Source organism: Crocodylus siamensis, chromosome 8 (genome assembly GCF_052110815.1).
Source record: "Crocodylus siamensis isolate JL-2025a chromosome 8, ASM5211081v1, whole genome shotgun sequence".
NCBI lineage: Eukaryota > Metazoa > Chordata > Crocodylia > Crocodylidae > Crocodylus > Crocodylus siamensis.
Window position 1 is genome coordinate 54,443,073 of NC_143402.1, and position 18,060 is coordinate 54,461,132.

General features: G+C 60.4%; 1 protein-coding gene and 1 long non-coding RNA gene across 3 annotated transcripts; one reads left to right on the forward strand and one right to left on the reverse strand.

Annotated features, from left to right (window-relative positions):
* Nucleotides 1-450: 450 nt before the first annotated feature.
* On the reverse strand, nt 451-11,297 carry SYDE1 (synapse defective Rho GTPase activating protein 1). Of its 2 annotated transcripts, none has more exons than XM_090059433.1 (8): nt 11,112-11,297; nt 7,411-8,259; nt 6,284-7,072; nt 5,888-6,102; nt 5,367-5,493; nt 4,840-5,006; nt 3,909-4,140; nt 451-3,282 (listed from the first exon to the last, which is right to left on the reverse strand). In XM_090059433.1, the coding sequence occupies exons 1-8, from the start codon at nt 11,197-11,199 to the stop codon at nt 2,843-2,845; spliced, it is 2,907 nt and encodes a 968-aa protein (XP_089915559.1). In that variant the 5' UTR covers nt 11,200-11,297; the 3' UTR covers nt 451-2,842. The 2 variants fall into 2 exon arrangements, with proteins under 2 accessions (XP_089915559.1, XP_089915560.1); XM_090059434.1 differs by having other exon boundaries at nt 5,888-6,105; nt 11,112-11,288.
* An 84-nt stretch (nt 11,298-11,381) lies between these two features.
* Nucleotides 11,382-16,130, forward strand: LOC149858608 (uncharacterized). Its single transcript, XR_016443760.1, has 3 exons — nt 11,382-11,471; nt 13,674-13,776; nt 14,096-16,130. It is a non-coding gene; the product is annotated as an uncharacterized LOC149858608 (long non-coding RNA).
* The last annotated feature ends 1,930 nt before the right edge of the window (nt 16,131-18,060 follow it).

Below are 18,060 nucleotides of genomic sequence, written 5' to 3' on the forward strand. Positions count from 1 at the left end.
GTTTGCATGCAGCTGTAGCACAAAGGGGCTAAGGCCTTTTCCCCCACCCAGGCACACCCCTGCCCCTAAGGGCAACCCTGCAGACACCACCCACTTCAGTTCCAAGGGCCCCCAACTGCTCACCTGCAGTGAGATCAGTTCATTTAGCATCCCCAAAGCCTCCAGCAGCATCCCCTGCCACTCCCCCAGGCAGCTCTAGCCTCCCTCAAGGCTCCAGGCAGTTTGGCTCAGCATAGCACCTGGCAGGGAAAAACAGCTCAACCTGTGCCAGGCACAGGCCTGAGAGGGCAGCCCCTAGCAGCCACAGTGGGCAGCTGACACAGCTCCCACACTGCCAGGCTGACTGACAAGCAAAGGCAGCGCAGGCCCAGATGTGTCTAGAGCAGGCTGCCCTTTCCCAAGTGCCCCAGTGAGCCCTGCCCCCAGTACACATACACATCAGGTCCAGGGGTGAGTGCAGCCTGCATCCTTTATTGCTGGTGATGGTTGCAAAGCGGCCAGGCAGGGCCTCCCAGCCCAGGTCAGGGGCTTCCTGGTGAGAACACAGGAAGAAGAGCCTCTGTGCCCCAGTCCACAGAGCTGAGAGCACTGGGGTAGCCCCACAGGGGGTGCTAGGCACTGTGGGAGCATGCAGCTCGCAGGCAGCTGGCAGCTCCCATAACACTGTTTGGCAGCTGGGATCCCACCCAGCCCCTCCTTCATGGCAGGACAAGCCACAGCACCACTTCACCATCAGGCTGCTCTTGCCCCACTAATACTGAACAAGGCACCACTACCCCCTTCCTGTGTCTGCCCCACAGCACAAGGCTCCCCCACACGACCAGGGGTAGCTCCATGCCCCACGTAATTGTATTTTATGGGGTGCAGAGACGTTGCTAAAGCCCGGTCATGGCATTGAGAAAAGAACAGTCTTCACAGTGTCAGAGCTGCCTTCACCCAGCAAAAAGAATTTGGCTTTTCTTCCTGTAACTGAATATTTGGTGAAGAGTGAAACATTCTGCTGTGAAATGGAAAAGAAAGATGTACACAGGCAATCCCCATGTGGGTCAGATAGGGGCAGCAACTCCTAATGCAGACACACATCCTTGTGCACAAATGCACACATGGGTGCATAAACACACATACGTTGTATGCACCAATACACTTGTGCATGTATCTCACATCCTTATGTGCATGAATATACATTTAAAACCTTTTGTATTTGTGCCTGACACATGTACACATCCTTGCCCACGCAAACATACACACACATCCTTGCACGTGTATAGAAACACACCCATGTGCACTAATACACACATGCGCATCTCACATACACACCACCTTTTGCACTTGTGCCCAGCACACGCACACACGTTCTTGCCTACAGAAACGCATACACAAGCCAGAATAATAAATAAGGCTGGTTTCCCGTACCAGGTCCCCGGGGCACAGCACTGGGATGGATGTGTCCCGGGTGCCTCCCCCCCACCCCCAGGTTCTCAGCTGGACACATCGCTTGACCCACTTGCACAACTCCCCATCCCTGTGGGGTGGCACTGTCCAGGCCTGCCTGGCACCCTTAGCCCAGGGTTGCCCCTAAGAAGGGGAGGAGACACTGCAGCCACTTTCCAAGGTGCTGGGTGGAGCCAGTGGGGCCTGGCCTCTTCATGGCTCATCAGGGCAGGGCATGGATGAGCGTGCCAGACTCACTGAGGCACCTATGCAGCTAGCAGCACCAGGTATTCCCTTGGCCATGCACCAGGCTGGATGGCCAAAGCCAGAGGAGAGAGGAGCCACAAAAACCTCCCAGCCACAGCCCGGAGGGGTTGGGGCAGCGGGCAAAAGGGGCTAGCAGAGACCCTGCCGGAAATAGGGGCAGGGACAAGTGCCACTCCAAAGTGCTAACTAGCAGCCTAGCCCCAGGAGCCCGTGTGCAATGAAAGTTGCAGAACCTTGTCTGTACTCACTGTCTTGCGCAGTATTAGTGCCATCTGGAGTGGCCAGGGCCCTCAGCGCTGACCCCCGCCCAGGCTGCCCCATATGGCCATGAGCTCAGGCAAGAAAGAAGCACTCGGGGCTCAGCACCATCTCTGTGCCTGGGGGCTGCACAACCCTGCCCATCAGGGGCAAGCCAGGGGCCTGGCATGGGGGTGCTTTCCTGAGCCTCAAGTCCTGCCGTAGTCAGCCACCCATGTCACAGGCTGGTAGGGTCAGGTTGGGGATGCCCATCGAGTTGGCCCACGGTGGGTTCTTTGGCATATTAAAGGCAAAAGGCATGTGAGAGCCCAGGAGAGGTGTGTCCCTCTGGCATGTGTTGCAGGTGAGAGCTGGTGGGGATGGAAGATGCCCAGTGAAGAGTGCGACACCTCACCCTGTCAGTCTGGCTGCAGTACCAGGCTGCAACGAATGACCCCCCCCAGCCCACCCCTGCCCCGGCAGCAGAGCCCCACAGTGCCCTTCCCTGCTGGCACCATGGCCACACCCCTGGCCCCACCATCCCATTCACTCAGTGCTGTGCAAATCAAAGGCAGTGAGAGCCAAGTGCTGCACCTTTGGTCACTCTCCAAATGGCTTTGGCTCAGGCACTAGGTACCTGCTAATACTGTAGTGTGGCCACGCACCCTTGGGAACGTGGCTGAATTGGTCCCTCGGGAGCTCAGAGCCCAGGGGACAAGGTCCCCACAGCGCCCATGAGACTGGAGTATGGCTCCAGGGCCTGCAACACGTGCCCTGCCAGACCTGGGAAACCCATCACCAAGGCCCCAGCACATTGCCTAGTGACTCCCCAGCCAGGCAGAGTTTCCAGGCAGCACTCCCCATCCCTCGTGGTCCTGCAGAGCACAGGGCAGCTGGTCCTGGCTGCTCAGAGGCACACGTCGATGGGCTTGGAGAGCTCCCGCTCCAGGTCCAGGATGAGGGCATCAAAGTCCTTGAGGTTGAGGCGGGGGCTGAATGGCGCTTCAGGGTCATCCACCAATGCAAAGTCCCCCATGAAGACAGTCCGGCTGGGGCTGCCCAGCCCCGTGCCCTCGCCCTCGCTGTCACTACCAGCCACCTCGTCGTAGTCGGCCTCACCTCCTGGCCCCGATCCTGGCCCTGGCCCTGGCCCTGGCAGCAGCAAGAACTCCTGGCCACACACGCTCCAGTCCCCTGCGTAACGGTTGCTGGGGGGGCTCTCCAGGCCCCGGGGCCGGTGCCGAGCCACCACCTGGCTCTCCAGTAGCTCCAGCCGCAGAGCAGGATGGCGCTTGGGTCGTAGGCAGCTGGACTGGGCCCCCTCCGGGCCCTCGGTCCTGTGGGGCACTGCAGGGATAGAAGCAGTCTGTCAGGGCGGGCCTTCCTTCCCACTGGAGCAAGGGCAGCCCAGCTAATCGGTGGCTGCACTAAGGGTGGACTGACCAATTGGGGTGTGATCCCAGGGTTGGAGGGGGAAACCAAGTACAAACTGGCCAATCAGGGGCTGTGATTCTGGGGGGAGGAGACACCGAGCACAGACCCACCCATCAGAGACTGTGATCCTGGCTCAGGGTAGCAGGAGAACTGAGACTGGGAAATGCAGGGTGGGAACCAGGCACAGACTAACCCATCCCCTGATTGGTGTGACCCCAGGGTAGGAGGGGAACCAAACAAGGGTCTGACAAATCAGAGGTTGTGATCCCAAGACTGGGGGAGGAGCCTAACAAAAGACAGGCTAACCAGGAACGGCAATCCTAATGCTGGAGAGCCAGAATAACCAGTCAGGGGCTGGAATGAGATACAAATCAGTATGAACCAGCCAATCAGGAATGGCAATCCTGTGGGAGCAGCCAGAGAGGGACTGGCCAAGGCCGGGGCCCAAGGGCAGGGGATCACGTAGCCAGAGGCCAGGACCTCGGCAAAGCACCCTGCCACAGTGCTTCCCCTCCCCAGCCCCCACTCATCACACTCACCGGGCCAGGCCTGGAGCAGGTAGTGCAGCACCTCAATGTGTCTCTTGAAGTCGACGGCGCTGGCAATGTCCTCGCAGTGGGCATAGCTGCGGGCACCGGGGCGCCGTGGGTCCTGGCTCTGGCTGAGCAGCACAGGCCCGAAGCAGACAGCCAGGTTCTGCGCATGCATGCGGTTGAAATCATGGAAGGAGGCCACCAGGCTGAGGTGGTCCAGAAGCATGGTCAGTGTGGCCTGGCAAAAGGAGTGCCATCAGTGACCAGGAGCACCCTCCTCAAAGGGGCATCTCAGGGTCAGGTGTCCGCCTGCCCCAAACCATGGAGCTGGCACCAAGGCAGGCAGCATGGAACAAGACATGGGGCAGCAGAGCTCTCCAGGCACAGCACTCAGGCCCTGCCAGTATGGGAAGTGGCACATGGTGCCTCAAGCTCAGGGCAAGCTCCTACACTGCCAACCAGTCCTCATGGCCTCCTCAGACTGGAAGGCAGGGCAGGGCAGGGGCAGAGGGCATGGCCCAGCACCCAAATGCACCCCAGTTTCATCCCCCCTTGGGCAGCAGGGGGGGGCCTACACACATGCGCGCGCACCAGGAATGCACCCACCACGTGCACACTCACACGTGCGCACACGCATACACACTTCAGTGGAACAGTGCCTCTGCAATGGATTTTGGGGATGGTGTACACAAACAACAGCCACAGTGCCCCGGGGCAGGGGTACCATCAGATCTGTGAGCAGGGACAGGGACAGCACAAGCTCCCTGCTGGGTCCAGCCTCCTCTCCAGGAATCCTGGTGCCCAAGTTGTGAAGCAGGACTCTGAGCAATCAGGCACTGCCAAAGCTGCAGCAGGGTCATGCAGGCACCCTAGCCTGCCCCAGCAACCACCCATCCACCCTGCCCTGTCTGCCCTGCCCCAGCCCAGCCGGGCTCACCTTCTCAATGTCGGGCAGGCAGTCCAGCAAGGCGACTGTCTCCATCGCCTCTCTCTCACTGAGACCCGCCCGGAGGGGCCGCCGTGCCATGGCCTCCAACACCACATGGTACAGTGTGGGGGTGATGAGGGGTGTGGGCAGCTCTCGCAGGTAGTCCTTTAGGATCCCTGGGGGTGAAAAGCCAAGGCGCCTCAACCCCACGGCAGGTCCCCCGTGGAAGCACATGGCTCTATGTGACCCATGGGACTGAGCAGCCCAGGGAGATTGCGCTGGGGGTGGGATGCACAGGAAGCCGGGAGACATAGGTTCCATCTCTGGCTATGGAGGAGAGAGGAGCTGGGTCTAGGAGGTTATGGCTAAGGGGCCTGGGAGCCAAGACTCCTGGATTCCACCCATCGGTCCAGGCAGGGAGTGAGATCTTCTGGGTCTTACCCCTAGTTCTGGGAAGAAGGGGGGAGCTGGGGGTGGGAACCTGCCATGGGAGGGTAAGTGAAGGTGGGACCCTGAAGGCTGGGCACAGTACTGACCTGTGATGACATTGATGTCAGGGTAGAGCTGCTCGGAAAGTGTCACGGCAGCACTGTCCCTCTCAAAGGCGTCGCGAAGCTCCTTCTTCACGGCAGCTGAGCCGCACAGCCGGTACAGCCCCACGACCTGGCACGGGGCACCGTCATCGGGGGGGCCCAGCCTGGCCCCACCCAGCCTGGCCCCTTGAAGGGCACAGGGGCATGCAGGGGGGTTATGAGGGAGCTGGGGAGGTGATGGTGCATGCAGGGGACAATGGCAGGGTGCTTGGGAGTACAAGAACAAGGGGCATAACCCCTTGGACACAGGGCAGCACCAGGAGGGCCAGGCAGGGCAGGAAGCAGCAAGGAGACAGCACTCTACCTGATGGGGTATGGCCCCTCTGCTCTCCCAGCCCCAGGGACCTGGTGGCTTGTGCGCGCTGCAACCCAGGTGCCCGATGCCCAGCACAGTGCCCCCAGGGGCTCTAGGCTCCTGTGCTCCACCCATCCCAGCAAAGGAGGGGGAAGGGATCCCCTCTCACCTTCAGCCCACGCCGCTCGATCCGGGCCACGCACTTCTGGATGAGCAGGGGCACTTTGAGGACGGCATTCTCCCTCTCCACCAGCTGGCGCAGCTCCACACCGAAGACCCGCGGCTCCCGGGCACTGGGCACATCCCACTGCTCCACCAGCGCGAGCTTGACATAGAGGATGCCACGCGGCTCCAGCCGCAACGCCAGCTGCTGCACTCGTGACCCTGCTGGAGAGGGACCGGCTGGGCTAGGCTGAGGCACCGCAGGCTGCCCTCCATTATGCCCCATGCCAGGTCCATACGAAGATGCCCTGTACCTGCCCATCCCCCAGCCCATCTGCAGCCCTGGGGGCCTCCTCTGTGCCCCAATCGGGAAGTGCTGACACCCCCTCTCCCTCAGCATTACCTCTGAAAATGTGGGGCAGGATGATGGTGCCGTGGCAGCAGACACGGTTCCGGCCAGCAACTGGGTCCCAGGAGAAGACGACAACCTTGAGCAGCTGGGCACCCTCCAGCTCCAGGTTGAAGGTGTGGTTGAGGCGCAGGAAGGCGGCATGGCCAGGCAGCAGTGCTGTGCGCGCCTTGTGGGCTGCGTCCACCTGCAGCACGCAGAAGATCTCCCTGGCCTCGGCCCGCAGCGCCCGCAGGTCCTGCAGCCCATACAGGTGCACACTCACCAGCCCGGAGAGCTGCTGCATGCAGCGGGGCTGCTCCACAAAGCTGTAGGATTGAAAGGAGCCTACGTCCAGCCCAGGCCCGGTCCCTGGCTCTGGCTCTGGCTCGGCCCCAGCGTGCTTGTCTGACTTGGCCAGGAGCTCTGGGGAGTCGCCGTCGCTCAGGTAGCCACCCTTGCTGGCTGCCTTGCCACGGGGCAGCCCCGGCCGGGCCTCCACACTGCTGTCCAGGTGGTAGCGGCTGATGACATTGCCAGACTCCTTGCGGGCATCCTGGGGTGAGGTGCTCCCCATGGCACCACCCGCCTCAGCCTCAGGCCCCCGGGTCCGGGTGTTGCGCAGGCTCAGCTTCCTCCGCAGCTCAGGCAACTTCTTCATCTTCATGGAAAGGCGGCGCACCGTGCCCGGGGACTTGGCCCTGCCAAGGGCACGTCCCTTCTTTGCAGCACCAGGGCTAGGCGGAGGTGACGGACCACCTGGCACCGCTTCAGCACTCGTACATGGCGTCGTCAGAGCCTTCCCTGCAGGAGAGGACATGCGAGTCAGGCCCCACAGATCTGCAGGATCAGGGCTGGACTTGCGGGGCTTGTAGAACAGCAGGGTTGGGCAGGTGGCACCCAGACAGCAGGGATGATTGGAGAGGGGGACCTTGGCTGCAGCTGGGGGGGCGGGGGAGGGGGCCAGGCAAGGGAGCAGCATAGTAGGGGCCCCTGGGACTTGGGAAGGGGCTATCCCATTGCATCAGGAAGCTGGAGTGGGGGGAGGGTTGCGTGTCCCAGGGGGATGTAGGGTCTCATGGCAGCAGCCCTGTGCCTAGTTAACCCCTCCTTCCCCCACACAGGCATTGTCAGCCCCTCACCACAGCTCTGGGCCCTGCCGGCACCCTCATCTTTGCCTTGACTGGCTGCATCTGGCCCCAGCCCTGTCCGTGTGCTGGGGCTCTCTGCACCCCCAGCACTGCTCCAGGAGGGCGCCTCATTGCCAGTCTTGGGGGGCAGCTCCAGCCGGGCCTGGTCGGGTTCCTGGGCACTGGCCACACTGCCCCATCTCCTCCAGGGCTCAGTGTTCTGCCTGGTGCCCGCCACATCCTCGTCCTCAGGAATGGGGTTGTACCAGATCTCGCCCTCGCTGCCCATGGCACCCAGCTCCTGCTCTGCCCTGGTGCTGGGAGCTGACTCATCTGGGCCCAGGGCCTTCCCTGAGGACAGCACCCAGTGCCGGCTGCTGCGCTCCAGACTCTGCAGGTAGGCACCGTGGCTGGCCCCCTTCATGGCACCGGCGGCAGCCCCCAACTCTGCATAGCTGCACAGTGACTCAGCCTCTTCGTCCCTGGGGCCGCCAGGCCACAAGGGACCCTCACCAAGCCCCCCATCCTCCTCCTCCACAGCCAGCTCCCCCACGTGGGGTGAGGAGGGCAGCAACCGCAGCTGCCCAGGGCTCTGGGGGCTCTCGTCAGGGCTGCGCCCACCGCCTTCATCCTGGGACTCTGGGGAGGCTTTTGAACTGACAGGACCCTTCCTGCGACAGGAGACACGTGGCTCGTCCCGGACCCCACATGAGAACCGGGCCCAGTTCTGCTTCTTGGCAACGGTGATGGCTGCTCCCTTCCGGCAGCCCCCATCAGGGTCTGGCGCTCCCACAACCTCTGAACTGGGGCCTGTCTCTGGCACCAGCTGCACAGGAGAGTCCGGCGTCCTCAGCGGGCGCTCTGTGAGGGGACAGGAAAAGGGAGCGGGGGCTGGTAGTGGCATACTCCCAGTGCATAGGCATCTGCCCCAGCCCCCAGGCGCACACACCCAGTGCACACAACCATCCACAGCACACGCACTGCGCCCAGCACACCCAGTGCCCTCTCCTCCGCCCCAGGCCCATGCCCTGCACCTTGCTCCCAGGAGCCCAGGGTCCCTCCTGCGCTAATTCACTGCTGTGCTGGAGCCTGGGGAGCCCAGCAGGCCCTGGCCAGCATGCAGCGCCTCTGTACGCATGGCTGGCTCTGGTTTGAATCAGCCCAAGCCCCAGGGCTGAAAGCAGTGCCTGGCTTGGAGCCAAGTGGCTGCGCGGCTGTGACTACCCTGCAGGCTGGGTGCCCCAGGCCGGTGCAGCAGGAACTGGGATGACACCGCCTTCCCAGGTTTGTCCCAGGTGGGAGCCAGCTCCATAGGCCCTGCTGAGCTACCTGCCCCTCACCTCCTACTTGGTACCATTGCCCCATGGCTTGGAAAGGCCCAGCTGCTCTGGGAATCTCCGTGGCTGGGTTGACTCAGCTGGAGATGCACAAGGGCTCCCCGCAAGGCTCTGCACACTGGGACAGAAGCAGGGACAGATGCGGGGACTGTCCCTTCCCCAGTGCATGCCCCATTCTGCACCAGCATCTCCCAACCCCGCTCCCCCAGTGACACTGAAACCTCAGGCAAGATCCATGCCATCTTACCAGAGGTGTCAGCACACATGCCTGCATGGGGGTCCTGACAGGTACCCTTTAGCCACCCCCACAACAGTAACTGTGCCGCTGCCTTGCTACCGTGGCCTTCACATGTGTGCCAGCCCTGTGGGGGAGGTACAGGGGGCTGTACAGCGTGGGCTCTACAGATGGACACATGGGCATGTGAGCAGGGAGGCAGCTCTGGGGCTGGGCTACAGCCCCAGGCAGGAGGGGGAGGCAGATGCTGTGCATTTTCCTGAACCCTGCTGGCCCGGTGCATCCTCCCAGCTCCAGGCTCCCGCTCAGCATTCGCCCAACTGCCTGTGTGTCCCTGGCCTCTGTGGGGCTAACAGAGGCCCATTGTGGGGCTGCGGCCGGCTGGGCTGGAGGGCGGCGCAGCCCAGCAGCTCTGCGGGGAGGTCCTGCTACACACTCCCAGCACAGACAGCTGCTCAGAGCCCTTGCCAAGTTGGATTTCCTGTTGTTTACTGCCTGGATGTCAGCACTGCACTCCCGCCTCCTTGGCTGACTCCTCGGCCCGGGACAGAAGGCCCTTTGTAGGAGGGAGCCCTGCCCCGCACTGGCCTCCCCAGCGCCTCTGCGAGCCCCACAGCCACCTCACCTCGTCTTGCCTGCGGTGCCCCCATCGGGAGCCACAGGAGGAGCTCTGTGGAGCTGGGGGACAGGCCCTGTCTGCCCACACGGGAGAGCCAAGCAGCAGCCCAGCCTGGAGCCTTAAGGGGCAGGGGGAGCTGGAGGGAGACAGGGACATAGACCAGTCCCAGAGCCCAGCCCCAGCTTCACCTGGGCAGTTTCTTTCCCACCCGGCAATGATGCTCCGAAAAACCTGCGCACAGCATGATCTCCGTGCCCAGCCCCAGCATCTCACGGACTTGGCCCAGCACCACCTGCTTCCTGTGGGCATGGGCTGGCAATCCAGTCCCCTGCAGGCCAGAGAGCCCTTGGCCTGCCACAGGCTCCCAGCCCACAGCTGAGGGACCCAAGCAGCCCAGGGTGAGCTCCCCGCCCCCCATGTGGAGCCTGGAGCTCCAGACAGCACTGCACTCCCATCGCCCCAGCACGGGCCCAAGGTGCTCTCGGCTCACAAAGACCAGGGGAGCCCACTGCCTCCCCCAAGGGGCAGAGCCGGGAAAGGAGCCCTGACGCCAGCACCCAGCCAGTGCCCCGAACACGGCAGCACAGGGTGCCCCAATGCCAGGCTGCCAGGGGCTAGCAGGGCTGCTCGAAGCGGTCGCTTCTCCAGGCAGCACTCCCACCCCACTGTGCTCTCCCAGAGGCACTGTTGTGTCGCCATCACATAGGTCCCTTCACACTTATCACTCCTGGTTCCCCCCTGGCCCAGGATACTGGTCTCTGCCAGCCACAGTGTCCCCTGGGGCTTCTCAGAGCCTGCTCTGGGACAGAAGTGTGCCAGAGTTGTCCTTCCCAGCCCCTGGCCCTGCGCCACTGGCTCCCGTTGCCGGAGCTCCAGGCAGGGTGCTGGGCTGGCGCTTCCACCTCACAGGGACCTCGCAGCATCCAGCAGCCTCAGAGCAGGGCCTGGCTCCCCCCAGGGATCTCTGCGAGGGCCGTGACCAGGGACACTTGTCCTGTTGCTCAAAGGACCTTCCCTTTGCTGTGCTGGGGGGCACCACACGGGCCAGGGCTGGTTCTGGCCCAGCCCCCCCGAGATCCTGGACACGAGGCCGCGGCGCTGCCAGGAGCTGGGCAGGCGCTTGCCTGCAGCTGCTGGCTCTGCCTCTCCCTGCAGAGCCAAGCCCGGCCCGGCCCGGCGCTCGTGTCCATGCAGCTGGACGCCCCAGCGGTCCGGGCTCACCCAGCACGGCGCAGCCTGCCCCGCGGGCCCGGCTCTCAGCCACGCCACGCCGACCACGCATCCAGCAGGTCAGCCCCTGCCGGGCCCTGCAGCTGCAAACCCGGTGGGATTTCACCCCTCCACCCGCACCTCCCAGCCGCCTGCCCGGCCCCGGCCCCCGCTGCCACCCCCGCCGTGTCCCCGCGACCGCCAGCCCTGCCCCGGCCCGCCGCGCACTGGCCCCCGCATGGCCGCCGGCCCGAGCCCAGCGCTGCCCGGGGCGGCTCCCGCACCCCCGCACCCGGGCACCGCCCCGCGCTACCTCGCTCCTTGGCATCCGACTTCTTCCTGCGGAGCCGCTCCCTGCCCCGCAGCCGCGAGAAGGTCCGACGCAGCAGCGGCTCGGCCATGGGCCCCCGCCGCCGCCGCCGCTCCCCCGGGCGGGCGGGAGGGCGGGCAGGGCCGGGCCGGGCCGGGCCGGGGCCGCCGGAAGCGAATTCCAGGAATGCTTCGCGGCGCGGGCGCTGCCGGGAGCTGTAGTCCGGCCGGGCGGGGGGGTCCGCCTGGCTGCGCCGGGCTCCTCCCGGCCCCGGCCCCGGCCCGCTCGCCCGCTTCCCCGCCCGGGGCCGGGGCCCACGGAGGCTTCTAAGAGCGGGGGAGGCAAAGCCTTGGCCGGAGTGAGGTAGCTGGGGCTGGTCCTGCTTGGAGCAGGGGGCTGGACTGGATGTGACCCCCTGAGCCCCTCCTGAGCCCCTCCCAACCCTCGTCTTCTCCGACTGGAACTGAAATGCGGCTCCGCGGAGCACGAGGCTGGACTGCTCTCAGGGCTGGTGGCTGACAGAGCAAGGAGCCAGGCCTCCAGTTGCAGCAAGGGAGGGTTAGGTTAGATACCTAAGATGTGGTGGGACGCGGGCACACTAGAAGGAAGCATCAGGCTACAGTCAGACCTAGACAGGTTACAAGGGTGGGCGGATGAGAATAGGATGGGATTCAACATGACAAGTGCAAAGTGATGCACCTGGGGATGAACAACCGGCACCATACCTACAGGTTGGGGGACTCCCCTCTTGTCAGCACGGAGGCGGAAAAGGATCTGGGGGTCATCATTGACTCCAAGATGAACATGGGCCAGCAGTGTGAGGATGCAGTCAAGAAGGCCAACCGCACCTTGTCGTGCATCCACAGATGCATCTCGAGCAGGTCCAGGGAGGTGATCCTCCCCCTCTATGCGGCACTGGTCAGGCTGCAGCTGGAGTACTGCGTCCAGTTCTGGGCACCGCACTTCAGGAGGGATGTGGACAACGTGGAGAGGGTCCAGAGGAGGCCACTCGCATGATCGGGGGACAACAGGGCAGGCCCTATGAGGAGAGGCTACAGGACCTGAACCTGTTCAGCCTCCACAAGAGAAGGCTGAGGGGGGATCTTGTGGCCTGTTATAAACTAGTCAGGGGGGATCAGCAGGCATTGGGGGAGTCCCTGTTCCCCCGAGCACTACCAGGAGTGACTAGAAGTAACGGTCACAAGCTGGCAGAGGGCAGGTTTAGGCTAGACATCAGGAGGCGCTACTTCACTGTCAGGGCGGCTAGGATCCGGAACCAACTTCCAAGCGAAGTGGTGCTGGCTCCTACCCTGGGGGGGTTTTAAGAGGAGGTTGGATGAACATCTTGCTGGGGTCATTTGACCCCAGTATTAGTATTTCCTGCCATGGCGGGGCGTCGAACTAGATGATCTACTCAGGTCTCTTCCAACCCTAGAAACTATGAAACTATACCAGCAAACCATCTCAAGGGGAGGGCGGTAAAGCACTGAAATAGGTTACTCAGAGAGGTAGAGGAGTCCCCATCCTGGGAGATTTTTAAGACCTGGGTAGACAAAGCCTTGGCTGGGATGATCTGGTTGGAGATGGTCCTGCTTGGAACAGGCGGTTGGCGTAGATGTGACCTGAGGTCCCTTCAGCCCTGATTCTCTGCGATTCTTATGTTTGCAGCCCTAGGCTCTGCTTCCCACTGCCTCCAGCACCATCCCTGGCAAGGGCCAGCTCCTGTCTGGGCACGGGCCTTTTTGCTTAATGCCCACAGAGCAATGGTTAGGCTCAGCCCCCCTCTATTATTAGGGGAGGTATTAGATATATGTCAACTCATTTCAGGGGACAACTAAAGAGAAAACAGGGATGGGAGTGAGGCCACAGGTTCAAAACGAGTGCCGCAAGGCAGAGCACACTGGACACTGCCCACCAGCCCTTTGAATGCATCCAAGGAGCCAGCGGACACTGCCCAGTGAAACTGCATGGAGACATGAACAGACCAGGGACCGGAAAAAGGCCTTGCAGTCCCTGCGGTTCCCGCCAGCCAAAGCTTGCAGCTGGGCACAGGAAGCCCCTGAGAGCCCCTGTACTGCCTGGCCCTGCCTGGCCTTGCTTTCTCCCAGCATCAGGGTACTGCCCATCTGGACCTGTGCCAGGCGGGAGAAGTCACTGTGCAAGTCTGTGTTCTTGTCAAAAACCTCATACATCTCCCTCTGCAAGGCCAGAGTGATTGCGTCAGGCAGGGGGAGGGGGGCAACTCCACGCACCCCCAGCCCCCATCCATGGCACCAGGGCTGATCCAGGGGGGGCAGGTGCAAACCCCTTTGATTCCTGCTCCACCCAAAGTTTAAAGTCAGCCACCCAGGAGGAGCTGCAGCATTTCTAGTCAGGCGGTTCTGAGAGAGTCAATTGATTTTGTGGATCATTATCATCTCCTTGATTCCTGTTAATCTCTCTTCAGTCCATACCTGTGAACAACCCTTCCTTTTTTAATGACCTTCATGTTCCACTAATTCATCTATCCTTTTGCTGCAATTCTGCTGTCAGTTAGTCATTTCTGTGATGTCACTTCTCTTTCAGAGCCTTGGAGACTGTATAACTGTACCTAAAAATGTCAACTCAGGAATGGAAATATCTTCCAATGAAGCATTGGAGACCCTGTCAAGACACTAAGGAAGGCTAGGTATTGTTTTATGAATCTAAGATCTAAAAAAGAGATGGCTGGTTAATTCTAATGATAGCAGGACTAATGAAGCAACATCTTTTTTGCTACTTTTTACCTCATGGCTTATATTTTTTATATGTGATATATGATATAGCAAATGAATGCATATTCCAATAAAGATATACTTGTTTTTGCATCTCTCTCAAACTAAATACTATAGCCCTAGGCCCAAACCTAGTGGGAAAGCTTCTAGTTTCTTGTTAACAGAGAAAAATGTGTGTTGTGTTATATATGATAATACACTTCACCACCTGCACTCCCTTTTTCAAAATCCTAGATCAACCCAAGGGGCTAGCATCCCCTCTGCTCCCCCTGAAGCCACCTCTCCTCCCTCCCACTGCCACTGGAGAGCAGCCTAAACCAAGCCTGGGAACTCCACAACAGGCCTCTCAGGATGTCTGGGATTGCTGAAGACACGGACACTGCTGCTAATGGGGAGGAGGCATCTGCTGGCTGGACCAGGAGCTGTTGAGCCTGAGCTCACATCCCTACAGATGATGGAGAAAACCCTAGCCTGCCCCCAAGCCATTTGTCTGCTCCCTGGCATTGCCACCAGGCATTGCACTTTCCAGCCCATGAGGAGTCAATGCAGCCTCATGGCTGGAGCCACACCTGCTCAGGGGACACCTGCATTGCATTAGAAATTGCAAATAGTGAGGCCAAGAGGCACCTGACCCTGCACACCCCCAAGCCAGAGACTTCTGGGGACTCCTGCTTCCCTCCCCTATGCCTGGCACTGAGCAGACCAGCTGGAAGGAGAGGGAGATATCCCCTGAGCCCCTGGACCACTGTCCCCTCCTTCACCATGTCTTGGCTGCAGCTTCCAGCCATAGCATCCCATTGTTGCTAGGACTGCAAGAACATAGGGCCCTTGAGTCAGACACTGCCTAAGAGGGTGAGGGACTGGGGTCCATCCACCTGGGCCATCCCCTGGATGCATAGGACAGAGCCCTGCCAGGCTTTGCAAGGGGCTCCCAGGAGCTATTTTCCAGAAGCCTTTTCTGCCAAATGCTCATGCCAAATACATCCAGTGCTACCAGCCTGGCAAAGCTGGCTCAGCTGGAGCATTACCTGCAGGTCTGGGCTGCATATGTGAAGAAGGATACAGAGAAGCTGGGGATGCCTGACAGCATGGCTGTGATTCTCCCCTGGGGCAGGCAGACCGCAGAGCAGAGATACAGGGGCAGACTCCATTGCTAATGCTGTGGTCACAGCACACCTCTCCACCCCCTAGGCCCCCTGGCAGGCACCCCTCTCCAACAAAAGGAGCAGAAGCACATGGTTTTTCTGGACACACCTGAGACATGGGGATCCTCACATTGTGAACGCAGAGCCTGGTATGGTGGGAGCAAGGTCATAGCAGCTCTGGGCATGAGGCTGCAACTGATTGCTTTTAAAAACCAGCATAAGAGCTTTCAGGTGCATAGGAAGAATTCAGCATCTCCCCCACTTTTTTTTTTAATTTCATATATCCCAGACCAAATTAGCCAAAACTAATTCCAAATCCAAGAGTTCAGAACCATAAGTGGCCCTACTACCAGCAAACATCCTCCACCCACACCTGAGGCTTCTGATTTTTCCAGATCCTTTGGTGGGCATCCTACTTGCAGGCCTAAGCCCAGAGGCTTGGGATTCAGATGCCCCTGAGTTTTGCTTGCCCTTAGCTGTAAAGCCCTCGGAGCAAGCATGCCAGGGACAGCCAGGCATCCTGGGAAGAGCAGGGAAATCTCTGTCACTTCAGGAGCTGTTCCACAGGTGTAGATAAAAGACCTGAGAGGTTTGGGAGACCAGAATGGGGTCACTGAAGGCTGCTCCAAGTGCCGAGCCACCAGCTATTTTAAACGCTCACATAAATCACATTTGATTTATGAGCAGGACCCTGGAGCTGTGCCTGTTTGTGCTGCAGGGAGCCAGATGCAGAGCTTTGGTAGCTGGGAGGCATGGACCTGGGGAGAGGGAAGCAAGGGTCACGTTCCTTTGCAAGGGGAAGCAGGGGGCACAGCCCTCTTCCCTGGATCTCTCCAGTGCATTTAACAAACTTCTTCCTGTCTTCACAGTGGCAGGACATTGGCAGCACCCTCATCCCGCTGCTTTACCCAGGCATCTTAGGGTGTGTGTGATATTTCAGGCTTTGTGCCTGGTAGTTGTGTGGGAGAGTTGTTCACAAGGCTTTTAACAAGTTAGATGGGTACTTGCCTTGGAGGGATTAGGTCAGTGATTCTTAACCAGGGAATTGTGGGATCCTATTAAGGGTGTTGCAACATATTACCAGAGTTGGGTGTGCATACACCTACCCATGCTTCACTGAATAAACCCAGGGATCTCCAGGATCTCCACAGTGTCATAAACACTCTGGTCTTCTGGGCTCTGTTGGAGTCTTTTGTAACAAAAGAATCATTCTAGTATTTTTCTACAATCAGAAAAAGAGTGACAGCTCAGAGCTGGCATATTCGGGGGGGGGGTGGAGTCTAAAACACAGTTGAGAACCACTGGTTTAGACGAGGTCAATCCAGAGTAGAGCAGGGGGTGACTTCCTGGGGGCCCCGTTAGCCCTGTATCGCTCCCGCCCCACACGCCAGCCCCTGGCACCTCCTGCCGCCAGCCCCTGGCACCTCCATGAATGCAGCGGCCAGAGACCTCCAGCCATGATATAGAGACCTCCTGAGTCAGGGAATATTCTGGGCCCACAGCTGCAAAGGCTAATTCCCCTGAGAGCACAAGAACTGCCATTTACTGGCTCAGACCATGGGTTCATCTAGCCTTGCATCCTGCGCCACACTGGGACAAAGCAGATGCTGAAAGGAGAGTGAATTGGCTCTGACCAGGGGTTTTCCACTGCTCCTCTCTCACTTGCAGCCTCCAGCATTTAAGGTCTGGGACGTTCTTATTCAGAGGCCGTGCCCCTCACCCCCATGCTCAATGGCTCCTGGTGCCCCTTTCCTGCAAGCGTGCACCCAGTCCCTTTGTGAACTGGCTGAACTCTCAGATTCCACCACATCTGGTGGCAGCGAGTCCCACCCTTTAACGACAAGCTGCATAAAAAAGAAGAGCCCTCCAGTGCAGAAATGCCTCTCCCTGCTCCCACCTCCAGCTCCTGTTCTCATGCCAGGCCCTGCCCTTCAAAATGTCCCACCATTCCCATGTTCTTCCATCCTCCAGGTGTCCCCCAAAACCCCGGGATGCCAGGAACTGTCAGGCTGTTCCCTGCCATGGCTTTCTTTGGCAGCTGGTGAGGGGGTCACCTCCCCTGCCCCCACCTGTGTCTGTTTCAGGTGCACCTTGGGTGGGGACCATCACGTGAACGCGTGCACCCGTGTCTGTGTGTGCACACGCCTGCATGCATATGTGTGGGTGTGCAGCACTGGACACCAGAGCCCCATTCCCAATTGGCCCTTGGCCCATAATGGGGATTAATCCATGCTGCCCCAGATCTGAGCAAGGACACGATGGCAAATGAGAGTGCAGCTCCTCATGTAACCTGCTGTGAGCAGCACCTTGGCCTCCAGCTGGCAGTCCTGGGAGGCAGGGGGGCATAATGCTAGCTACACCTCTCACCTACAAGCCTCTGGCTACAACTGGTGGACGCCTGGCCAGGGCTGCATGCTGGGCATCGAGGGAGCTCCGGCAGGGGCGGCCTTGTAGGCACTGCTCCCATTATCCCTCCCACTGATACTCTCACCAGAGCACCGTGCCTGATGGGTCTGCTGTGACCTGTTTGCCATGAATCTGTGGACAGGAACAGTGAAACTATCCTCCCTGAGCTCATCCAGGGCCAGACCAGGATCAGAGCTGGCGATGGTGCCCACAGTGACCCAGTGTCTGCTGGGACCGGCTCTACTGAGCCCCATCAGCCCCATCTGTTCCCCCTGCTCCTGTTCCTGTTGTCATTCTGGCATCCAGGCCCCCTCGAGGGCTGCTCCCTGCACATGAGCTCTGACTCCTGGGGCCCAAGCATGACTGCCCCACCAGCCTGAGCCCTCTGATGAGGGCAGGGCTGGCGCTCAATGGCCTACTTTGAAAAGCAGAAAATGTTGCCAGGCCAGAGCCTGTGACATGGGCAAGTGCACTCGCTGCCTGGCTAGATCCACTCACCCTCTCTTTACCCTGCATTCCTGCCCTGAAGCACATAGCAGTGTTGACAGGAGGGACGGCCCCTTGCAGCACCATGGGGCCACACCAGGATTTGAATCCAGGTCTGCTCTACCCATGCACTTCTCCTTGCTCTTTGGGGGACATGGCCCT